General features: G+C 36.4%; 2 protein-coding genes and 1 non-coding gene across 4 annotated transcripts; 1 reads left to right on the top strand and 2 right to left on the bottom strand.

Annotated features, from left to right (window-relative positions):
* Nucleotides 1-533: 533 nt before the first annotated feature.
* On the bottom strand, nucleotides 534-4,286 carry LOC110670136 (putative disease resistance protein At1g59780). 2 transcript variants are annotated; one of them, XM_021832089.2, is made up of 2 exons: nucleotides 4,030-4,286; nucleotides 534-3,954 (listed from the first exon to the last, which is right to left on the bottom strand). In XM_021832089.2, the coding sequence occupies exon 2, from the start codon at nucleotides 3,808-3,810 to the stop codon at nucleotides 679-681; it is 3,132 nt and encodes a 1,043-aa protein (XP_021687781.2). In that variant the 5' UTR covers nucleotides 3,811-3,954; nucleotides 4,030-4,286; the 3' UTR covers nucleotides 534-678. The 2 variants fall into 2 exon arrangements, with proteins under 2 accessions (XP_021687781.2, XP_021687782.2); XM_021832090.2 differs by having other exon boundaries at nucleotides 534-3,854.
* A 5,188-nt stretch (nucleotides 4,287-9,474) lies between these two features.
* Nucleotides 9,475-9,581, bottom strand: LOC131169802 (small nucleolar RNA R71). Its single transcript, XR_009140713.1, has one exon. It is a non-coding gene; the product is annotated as a small nucleolar RNA R71 (small nucleolar RNA).
* A 1,093-nt stretch (nucleotides 9,582-10,674) lies between these two features.
* Nucleotides 10,675-11,508, top strand: LOC110670108 (uncharacterized). The gene has a single exon (XM_021832051.2). It carries the CDS (start codon nucleotides 10,675-10,677, stop codon nucleotides 11,506-11,508), a length of 834 nt encoding a protein of 277 aa, XP_021687743.2.
* The last annotated feature ends 406 nt before the right edge of the window (nucleotides 11,509-11,914 follow it).

Below are 11,914 nucleotides of genomic sequence, written 5' to 3'. Positions count from 1 at the left end.
TTTTTAAAACTCTGAAATTAATTTCATTTATGTGCAGCAATATGTCATCTATAATAAACATTATTTTTAATTATAAAATATCATTGCAAAATTATTCTGTTATATTTTTAATAATTGTAATTTGACACACTCTTGACAGTGTGATGCTATTTTTGCCATAAAAATTCATCATATTCATATGATACATTAACATTAACAAGTATTAGGTTTAAAATGGTAAGAGTCACTGCACAACTACTATTGGGTTCAATGGTAAGTTTTAAGGGTAAAACTCAGGACCATATAATAGATATAGAGATACCCTAATAAATAAATTATACTAAATTACATAATTTAAATAAACATTATAATTGATTTATTAACAAAAATCAAAGCTCTCACCAAAAAAAAAAAAAAAAAGGTCTTACATTAAAGAGAATAAAACTCCCAGCAAGAGAGACAAACACAAATGAAAATACATAATCTAAACCTTCCTCATCTTTAATTTCTCATCTAACCCTTGTTTCATCAACATTTAGTTCTGCACAAGATCATGAATCCAAGAAAAAAGCCCTTTACAGTAGATGGAAATGAAGATTGTAACATAATTGTTGCTTGATAAAACATACCAAAAGCCATAAATTAAATAAATGGAAGGTTATGGATAGCAGAGGAGTACTAATACTTCTCATTGTATAATCAATCTTCTATGTAGACATGTCTTGCATGGATAATTTTGTTCCTGTCCTCACCCTGATTATCCCTAATCCTTGAAGATAACTCTGGCTGTCTTGTCAACTTTAATTCTCGGAGAGTCCTAACAAGCTTCAGTCCGTCAGGAAGCATCTGCAAATTTCCGCAGGATCTGATCTCCAAGTCTTTTAGGCTTGGTAATGCCCCTTCCTTCACATCCCATTCCTCCAGAGATTCCAGCTCCCTGAACTTGAGGACTTCAAGCTTTGTGAATCCTCCAGAACTGCAAACCATTTTCTTTCCCGTAAATGATCTAGAGAACAATCTAAGAATTCTAAGGTTTGGAAGCTTGTCCAAGGTTTGCATTGGATCCTCTGCCATTTCAGATGCGGACAAGGTGAGTTCAATAAGACTCTGGGGTAACTCAGATACAAGAAGCTGATTCTTTAGCTTTCCGACCAAATACAAACTGCAGAGATCCTTGTGGTTTAATAAAGTCTGCAAGTACAGATCCCAAGGCTGACCTGATTCATCATATGATTTCAATCTCAAATATTCAAGATGTTTCAGGTTCATAACCCAATTTGCCACTGTTACCAGCTGTGAGGACAGTGCCTCATTTTGAGATGAAACCGATGTCTTGCACTTCAGTCCTAATTTGGTAATCCTGCGCAAAGTGTCTAAGCCATTCCTCACAGGACTGTCCTCATCTATAAATGCACCCCAGAGTGTTTGAAGGTCCACCAGAGAGCCGTCCTTTGGTCGAGGGACAAACAAGCTGCGAAAACTTTCATCTAGAAACAAATGTCTTAGGCTTTTCATCTTCCATATTGAATTGGGGACAGTGTTGAGGCAAGTACGCTTCAAATCTAGTGTTTGAAGGTTTAGTAGTTTGTCAATGAACAAAGGAAGAATCTCCAGGTAAGTTGACCTCAAGCCAAGGTACCTCAACCGAGTGAGTTGGCCTACAGCCTTGGGCAATTTCGGCTTGTATACATTTTCAAGATCTAGCACCCACAGGAAACAGAAGGAACTGCTAGAGATGCATCGTTCAAGAAAGTTTCCTATGTCTTCTCCAGCTCTGCTTCCTTCCCGAGTATCAAAAGACAGAAAAGAAACAACATATTTATAACAAGAGAATATAGAAGAACTGGTGGTGTTACCATGGATATGATTAAAGCTAGCATCAGCAGGGTCAAGATAGTCAGCTAATCGGCGTATTTCACCCATATTTGTAGACAAATTGATGCCAATGTTATCTTGGAGAAAATTTGCCTCTTTGGCTTTTGACAGCCAGTGTACCTGCAAAGCATCAGGCAAGCGGCATCTACTAATTTTTCCATTAAGCTTCTTCTTAGTCACTTGTATTATGTTCTGGTTTGCTAGCTCTATCAAGCACTTCTCAGAAACACGCTCTGGGGGTTCCATATTACCCTTCTGACGCCCCAAGCCCTCTGCAACCCATAAGCAAATCAATCTTCTGGCAGGGATCTCAAAGTCTTCAGGAAACAATCCAAAATAGAAAAGACATCGCCTTAAATACAGGGGCAAATTCTTATTGATTTCAGACAAGGTTCCTGACCAAGGCCCTTCATTTTGATTGAGCTGCTCAAGGACCCTTGACCACTCCTCATAAGTTGCATCTTTATCTGACAACAGGCCTCCAAGCTTTTTGATCATCAATGGCAAACCTCCACACCTCCTTAAAATTTCTCTTTTCAGTTTTAGAAGTTCTATGGGTATGTTCCTGTTCAAGGTATGAGTAAACAATGCCCAGCTCTCATCGTTGCTTCGCAGTTGCAGTCTATAAGTAAAGTTTCTCTCGCTGATTTGTGGAGTTAATCCTACTTTGCGAGCAGTGAAAATTATTCTGGTACCGTTTGATAGGTCATTGAATGCAACCCCAAGTTCATTCCACAAACTTTCGGAGCATACCTCATCAATGACAATCAGATACTTCTTAGACTTCAAGGAAGCATTAAGCATCTGCCTTGAACTTCTTAAGAATTCATTCCAATCCTGAACCACAGATGTCATATTTATGTACTCGTCCCCTGCAATTTGTCTCATGAGACTGTCCATACTAGCTGCAGGCACCCAAGCTCTGTATGCGAATTTGTCTGCAATAGCCTGATTCTCATAGATTAACTTTGCCAGGCTTGTCTTGCCAGTGCCTTCCATGCCCACAATTGAAATAGTCAGGCAATTTGGATCATCTCTAAGCAACATCTCCACAATATCATCTATATCTCCATCAAAGATAGAAATATCAGGTTTTTCTTCAACCTTGCAAGGAAGAGGATGTGGTGGTATTCTCATTGGTAGCCTTTCAAAACGTTCAATTGGTCGTTGAATGGCATTGATCTTTCTTACAGAGATGTCTTGAATTTTAGCTTTCATCTGGTCCATCTCCTTGCCAAGATTTCGTTCAGACAAGAAACAGTGGAGAGCTAGAGCCAGGTTCTTGAAAGACCCTGTCCATGTCCTCCTCATTTTCTCTCTCTCATACAAGAATGAACCAGTAACATCCTCTGCTAAGCGCGACACATCATAGACTTCCTCCATCCAAGCCTCTCCTCCGTCACTTAATCCATGAACTTCTATAGCCTGAAGAAAATCGTGCAAGGAGATGAATTCATCTCTTAACCATCTGGCTTGCTTTCTTACCGCAGGGCTAAGGTGCCCGTCACTGACTATGTCTGTGACTTTCCTGATCACGGGAGAAATCAGGGTTTCCCCCACATCAAGGTCCTTTCTGGACAAACTCCACCATGATTCTCGATAGCACTCTACTTTAAATAATTGAAAGAGGTCAACCCTGATTTGATCTAACTTCCTGCGAAGTTTATATTGATCGATCAAATCAACGAAAGCTAGAACACAACGCATGAGAGTTCCTGCTCCCATTTTCTGTGACGCTTTTATCACTAGGAAATCAATGACTTCTTCAATGTCATAAGCAATCTCCCTTAAACTCTTTGTCCAATGAACCACAGGATACGATTGAACAGTGTCTCTTAGTTTGCTTTCGATGCATTCGAGCTGATCTTCTAATCCCAGCAAAGAAACTGACTCGTGAAGCATCAGATTGGACAACTTCCATGACACTGCCAGAGCAATGCGTTTCTCTTCACCCATGGATTCTGATCTTGGCTTCTGCTTTTTGCTAGCTCTTTTTCGCCCTAAAATAATGAGAAACAAGAGAAATTTCTTGAAAATTCAGAAATGCAACTGATGAAGCAGAATCTCGAGAACAATTTCTTTGCTTTCTAATTCTTGATTCTAAAACAATAAGAATATTGTTTTAGTAAAAAACCTTTGTTGTGAAATAAATAAATAAATAAATTTCTAAAAAACCTGGGTTCTGGAGATGAGAAAATAGCGCGTTTTGTGTAACATGATGATATAGTGGTTAGAAAACTATTTTGTGGAGATGAGATCGGTAGAACAAGTAATCAGCAGGAACTGAGGACAATTATTTATCTAGAACAACCAAGAAGATGGACTTTTCTTCAATATAATTGTTTTAATTCCTTCCCTTGGAAGTCAATAACTCAGAGATAAGAGTAGGTGATTGTCCTAATCTATATATCTCTTGTAATATAAAATATACATTTGATCAATAATTTAAATAAAAAAAATTGAATTTAAATTTTATATTTAAATCTCGGTGACTGCTCTATATGAATGGCTGAACTGTGGGACATCTATCTACAGTGGCAGCTAGTGGGGGAGAAACATCTATCTACAGTGGCAGCTAGTGGGGGAGAAAGGTGTGCAAGATGTGTTGTCACCATAAATTGAGTCTCGGCAAAAATTTACTTTCAAGTCAATTGGTTTTGGCTCTTCCTTGTTATGTTCTCTCTTAATTTTATTTTATTTATTTTTGTAGTTAATGGATGTGGGACTCGAACAACATTTCTCTTGATAAGTTACTTGTTCAAATGCACTAATTGTATGTGTAAGCTACCGAAATCTTTACCCCTTAAAACTCATTCATTAATGAAAGCAAATCTGCAATGCCATTCATAAACTTCTTCAAAACCCATTTTGCAAACATCTGCTAAGATTAACAATTTAAGGACAAAGTCCTTTTGATTTTACTTCCTCAACAACTGATATATGGTGTAAATATAATTTTTATTTTAGTTAATTTTGTTAACTTTTATCAATTTTGAGTCTTTTATATTTACTATCTTTATTAGTAATCATGTTAAGTTTTTGTTCTAAATTTGATTTTATTGATTTTTTTACTATTCTAGGTGAAAAATGGCCATTGATTGAAGAAGATTATGTAAAGAGATAATAAGGGTCATTTGAGAGTTTCTAGAGTTAAATTTTCATGCCCAAATTGTGAAAGAGGAGCCAATTGGCGCCCCAGAGCATGAGACTTATGGCAACTTGAAGAAAAATAAAGTTAATGCATGAATTGGTGGTCATATGAGGATTCACACCCCAGGGCATGAAATGCAACTTCACACATGCCCAGGGCATGAATCATGGAATAATCAGTTTCTCCTTCAGTTTCTCCTCCTTAATGAACCTTACACGTGTGTTGGAGGAGAGAGAAGAAATCATAACAGTTTTTGGACGATTCCAAGAGCTCCACACACCATTCTCACCCCAAAAAGTCCCAAATATTCTCTAGAATCCATCTTTGAAGGAAAATCAAGCTTTTGTAGTGGATTTCTTAAAATTTTGGCTTTTAAGGGAGATTTCCACCATTAACCATAATAGAGTTTTTTTGTTTCTTTTCTTTTCCTTTTGATAGGAACCCATTTTTGTTTGATGATGCTTGATTTGAATTTTATAGAGTTTGATTTTGTTTTTGTTAATATGAGTGGCTAAATACTTTAACCAGAGATTATGATCTAGCTTGACCTAAGTGATTTATCAATTTTGATCTATTTTTTCTATTTTAGCAATTAATGGTTGTTTTCTATTTTAATGCTTTTAGGTGTTTGAAATAATGCTTGAATGATATTTGATCTGAGAAGCATTTTATGAACCTTGTTAAAACAACTATTAACATTGTCATTTAGCTAAAAGTATAAACTAATGTTAAATACTATGGGATACTTTTGATAATTTGGGTTTTTACTACTTTGGTTAATCAAATAATTCTTATTGGAAAATTTGGGTTATTTTGGTTAATTGAAAGATTTAATAATGCTTGGGAAGGATTATTAGATATTTTCGTATTATTGCTCGAATAGTTAAATTGATTATATAACAAAAATGAATAAAATTGCATAATGGGTCAAGTGAAGTCAAAATTTCTAACCTTATCTTAATTGATTTTAAGCTCTTATTCTTGTTCTTTTTGTTAATTTTCAATTAAGTTTAATTTTAGTTTATGTAGTTAATCTTAGCTTAAATTTTTATAATTTCTTTCATTCAAATTAATTGGATCATCTAGATATTAGTAAAATTAACATATATTTTAGTAATTAAAGATAATTCTCATGGGAACAATATCTTACTCATCCTATAGTACTTGTGTGATTCTATGTACGTACGAACGCATATCAACAATAACACTAAGACAAGAATTAATGCAAAAAACATGGCCAACAAAAGACAACCTACTTCCAACCTCAAAATCCATCACAAATCCTGCTTGTTCTCAACTTCCCATCATATCAAATCTTTTCAAAGTTAGTTACTTATCATTCACCTGAGTTGTGTAAATATTTCATTGCTCTAGCTACATTCCTTATGAAACAAAGCTTCCCATCATCAACAGATGGAGAAGAAAAACTTCTTACAGAGAGAGGGCATTTTCTTATAGCATCCACTATTCCTTTTCCTTAGTCTTGCCTTAGGATTTCCTTAGTCTTGCCTTAGGATTTGTTATAATGGATCCCTTTAAGATTAGTCTTATTGGTCGCTATGACTTTAGGCCTAAAAAGTATGACATTGCACCATACAAGCAAGTCATGGATAGGTGGCCAAGAGACCTAGAAGGTCTTCTAAGGAATGGAAAATTGGAGTTTGACGATCATGTTTTTGGCCTTGAATCTTTCGTGTTTGATAGCCTTGGTTGTGGTCCTTACACTAGACTAGTTGATGGACATGTTGTTAGATGGATAGGAAAGGATATTAGATGGGAAACATTTGCTCTTGTTACTTCAAATTGGCGAGTTATGTATTAATAATGGGACCTATTCCATTATGCACACACAAATATATATATTTCACATGAAAAATAAATGGATCCATATGTTTGTAAAAGTCCTACATTGGTGGGTAATAGAGAAAGAAATGGGTTTATAAAGATAGTGCCCATAAGGTTAAAAAGGCTTAAGTCATTTTCATAAAAAGTAAAACCTATCAAACCTAATTTGATAAAAATATATAAATTGAGTATAAATTTCTTGGATTTGAAGGAAGAAAAACTAAGAACAGATTAATGTTGAATAAATAAGAGAGAAGAAAACATAAATTCATTAGTACAATAGAGAATTTACACATACAAATTCAAAGATATTTTTTCTTCCTTTTCTTCTTCATTTTCTTAACTCTCTCAAACTCTTTCCAAGCTCTCTCAAATTTTCTCTGCTCTTGATACACTTGTATTATATAGATGTTTTTAAGCATATTTGTATATTATTTCACAATATTTAGATAAGTAATCTCATGTATAATAATTAATTTCATCAACTTTTGTAAATTCGATTGTCAAGCTCTAAATTTCATATTTTCTGTATTATTTCAGGTGTTTGGATGAAGTTCCAAGGCATAGGAGTGCAAAAGAAAGCTTGGAAAGACCAAAGGAAAGAGAAGTGTTGCTGATAGACTTTACACGGGTCGTGTAAGCAAAGCCACGGACCCGTGTAACATACTAAAATGAAGTACATGGGCTGTGTACCACAACCCGTGTAAAACCATGAACCCATGTAAGTCTCTACCTGGCTCGGATTGAAGAATTCTCTGAAGAGCAAAAGAACACAGGTCATGTACTTGGACCTATGTAACTAGCAATACCCCGTGTAATCTCCTGTGCCAATATGAGATGCAATCTTCGAAGCTCCAGTGAATTACATCGCCCTGGGCCATGTAGTAATACACGGGCCGTGTATCAGCTGATAACTAGTTTCCTGATTTAGCTCCAGCTCCAATTTTAATAGAGGAAGAGACTTCTAAAGCTGCAAGGGAACTCTGAAAACCTAACCCTAGGCACTAAATATAAATAGAAGCAACAGAAAGCAGAAAAGGGGATCCAAAGCTAGACAATAACACTTTCATCATTTTCTCACAGCCGCTTTGAAGAGTAGTGTATTAGTATCAAGGAGGAGCCTTCAGTTGAAGTTCCACAAGATCAAAGCTACAGATTCTCTTCGGTTCTTTTGTTCTATTTCTTTAAGCGGACTTTTATTGTTCTTTTATTTTATTTTTTTATTATGTTTGTTGAACTCACCATGAGTGAGTAATTTTCATATTCTGAAATTAGGAGAGTAACGCTTGTAATCATTATTATGGACAAATATTGAGTTCTTTTATTGGATTTGAGATTTGTTCTTTGATTTTATTTCTTGCGATCTTAATGCATGCTATGTGTTAGTACCCACTTAGTATTGATCACAGATATTAATTGAAGAACTAAAAGGTGAAGATTAATATTAGAAAATCAAGATTTTGAACCTAGGAAATCTGACCTAGAGATAGGTTGATAACCTTTGTGGAGTTCCATAATTAATCATATGTTTTAAAGGGTTTTTATTAGATTCGATCACTTATGAAAGTAGGGTTTAGCTCTAATTGAAATAAACCTTAGATACCTTGAGAGAGGATCTAAGATACTTTAGGATTAATTTCCATCAAGGCAAATGATTCTCAATCCAATAAATAGACAAGATTACATCCATAATAAGGTTAAAGTGTGAAATCTTAATTCTGGAATTATTTCAAAATAGGTTATTCCTTTTTAAGTTCATTACCCTCTCTATTCCATAGACAAATTTCACTCTCCATTTTATTCAATAAACTAGACAGCCAAAATCACTGTGTAGTCTGGTACTTACTAGTTAAATTCCTCGTGAGATGATACTTTACTCACTACTTTATTACTTTTTCGCGATCCATGCACTAGCGGGGTTGAGAAACCAGTAAATAAGTTTTTGGCACCATTGCCGGGGAATTTAATTTTAGTAATATTAGGCGATAGGCAATTTAGCTGATTTAGGCATTTTCATCTACTGTCTAATTTTGTTTCATTCATTTTATTCTTTTATTCTCTCTCAGGTGATAGGTTTGGTGCATGACCAGAACAAAGCCAGAGGAGGAAGTTTTTGAGTTGGATATAGAGATAGATATGACCCTAAGAACCATCAGGAGAGAAAGGAAACGCAAAGAACAAGATCAAGGAAATCCAGAAACTCCAATCATGGCCTACAACAACAACAACAGGCCAAGGCCTACTACAACAACAACATGCCAAGACCCTTGAAGGACTGCGAAGCTCCATCTATATAAGGATTCCAACCTAGCGTTATAAGACCCACAGTGGATGCCAACAACTTTAAATTAAAACCGGCATGGCTCCAGATGATCCAAGAGACCAAGTTTGGGGGTTTACCAACAGAAGATCCACATTACCACCTCCAGTGTTTTCTTGCCCTATGTGACACATTCAAGATGAATGGAGTCTCTGATTAAGCTATAAGACTCAGAGCATTCCCATTCTCCCTTCGAGATAGAGTAAGAAAGTGGTTACTTTCTCAACCAGCTGGAAATTTCATCACTTGGGAAGACCTCTCACAAGCTTTTCTAGCAAGATATTTCCCACCCACAAAGACTACAAAGTTAAGGGTTGAACTCAACACCTTTAGGCAAAAGGAAGGTGAATTACTCTATGATGCATGGGAGAGATATAAAGACTTACAGAGAGAATATCCACACCATGGCATAGAGGATTGGCTCCTAGTTCATAACTTCTATAATGGGCTACTACCCTCTATAAGGAGTACAATAGATTCAGCTGCAGAAGGTGACCTGATGGAAAAAACAGTGGACCAAGCACTTGAACTTCTGGAAAGGGTCACGTATCACAACTACGAGTGGTTAAATGAAAGGGGAAATACAAGGAGAACAACAGGGATCCTGGAAGTGGATGCCCTAAGCATGATAAATGCTCAATTTGAACATCTCACAAGAAGGCTTAATAGAATGCAAGCCAATGCTATAAGGATCAATCAACACTATGACAGCTATGGAGAAGGATATATGACTTCAGAATGCAACAACTTCAATGAACTCTCCATAGAATAGATAAACTATGTGAATAACGGAGAGAACTTTAACCCGAGGCAGCTCAACAATCCATATTCAAATACGTACAACCCTGATGGAGGAACCACCCTAATTTCTCATGGTCCAATTCATAGAATTAGCCAATGAACAAACAACAAGGATACAGACTACTAACACCCCTAGGATTTCAGAATAGGGGATAAAATCCTACACAGCCACAGCCACCGCCACCTCCTCAGAACCAACAGCCTGAACCAAAGTCGACTATGGAATCCATGATGGAAGGCTTCCTAGCAGCCCAACAACAGCAGAATGAAATGATCAAAGAGCTAGCTTCCAGGATGGACCAACTTGCCACCCAAAACAAGATGCTTGAAAATCAAATTGCTCAATAAGCAAGTTCTTCAAGTAAGACTGCTGGTAAGCTACCTAGTCAACCAAAGATGAACCCAAGGGAGCACTGTAAGGCAGTTACATTAAGAAGTGGAAGAGTTATAGAACAGTGAGGAAGAACCAATTGAGAAAACCTCTAATAAATATGAAAACCAAATAGAGGAGAAAAAGGAAGAAGCTAAAGAGGATCAAGAAGAGGAAGCAAGGAAGAAAAAGAAGTTGCCAGAACCATATCAGCCTCCTTTACCTTTTCCTCAGAGATTCTAGAAAGCCAAATTGGACAAGCAGTTTGAAAAGTTTCTAGAAGTTTTGTAGAAACTCTATATAAACATTCATTTTACAAAATCACTCTCTCAAATGCCATCTTATGCCAAGTTCCTTAAAGACATTTTATCAAAGAAAAGAAAACCGGAGGACTATGAGACTATTGCTCTTACAGAGGAATGCAGTGCCATATTGCAAAATAAGCTGCCACCAAAACTCAAGGACCTAGGAAGTTTCTCCATACCTTGTCTTATCGGTAACATGAATATAGACAAAGCCCTCTATGATCTAGGTGCAAGTGTAAGTCTGATGCCTCTATCGATATATAAAAAGCTGGATGTAGGGGAGCTTAAACCTACAACAATTTCATTGCAACTAGCTAATCGATCTGTAAAATACCCTGTGGGCATCCTAGAAAACATCCCTATCAAGGTGGGAAAATTCTTTATCCTAGTTGATTTTGTTGTACTGGAAATGGAGGAGGACGTCCAAATTCCTATTATCCTGGGAAGACCTTTCTTAGCAACTGCCGGAGCTATCATAGACGTTAAAAACGGGCAGTTAAGTCTCAAGGTAGGAGATGAAGAAGTGGAGTTCAATCTGTTCAGCGCAATGAAGCAAAAACTTGAACCTAATGAATGCTTTAAGGTTGATATAATTGACAAGCAAATTAAAGAGGAATTCCATAAAGCACACCTTGAAGATCCTCTTGAAGCATGCATCATACACAACCACACAACAGAGAATGAGAACACAAAAATTATAGCTTGTGCACAATCCTTGACAGCTAATCCACCCCTACCATTGGCTCAAGTTTTCAAGGTAGAAAAGCTAAAAGAAGAACAATCCAAGGGCAGGCCTCAGAAAAATGCTAAACAGTTAGAAGTGTGGAGTGAAACCTCAGGTGCATTCAAAGTTAATAGGTAGAGGCTGAAGCCTTACTTTCAAGGAGAACCCACAGAGAAGAGAGCCAACTGCACCTTTGACAACCCTCCAGATAGACCGTGAACAACAAAAGCAAAGTCCAGCTAAAGATTATAAACAAGCGCTGTTTGGCAGGCAACCCAAAATTTCCAAATTTAGATTACTTTCTTTTTTATTTTAATTTTTGTTTTATGTTTGTTTGTATTTTATTTTGTAGGAACCCCAAATCTCAATTCTGAAAAAGAAAGGAACTAAGGCAAGGGAGGAGAGGAATCGTCAAGTCAAATCCACACAAGAGGAAATTGAACAAAACCGAGAAAGTAACCATACTATTAATACTTGCATTCTTCTCATTCATATGAATAGGAATACTCTAGCATGAATCAAGCATATAAAAGAGAAAAATGAA

Source organism: Hevea brasiliensis, chromosome 1, assembly GCF_030052815.1.
Source record: "Hevea brasiliensis isolate MT/VB/25A 57/8 chromosome 1, ASM3005281v1, whole genome shotgun sequence".
Lineage (NCBI taxonomy): Eukaryota > Viridiplantae > Streptophyta > Magnoliopsida > Malpighiales > Euphorbiaceae > Hevea > Hevea brasiliensis.
The sequence above is the reverse complement of the archived record's forward strand: the minus strand, read 5'-3'. Positions and strand labels throughout refer to the sequence as shown.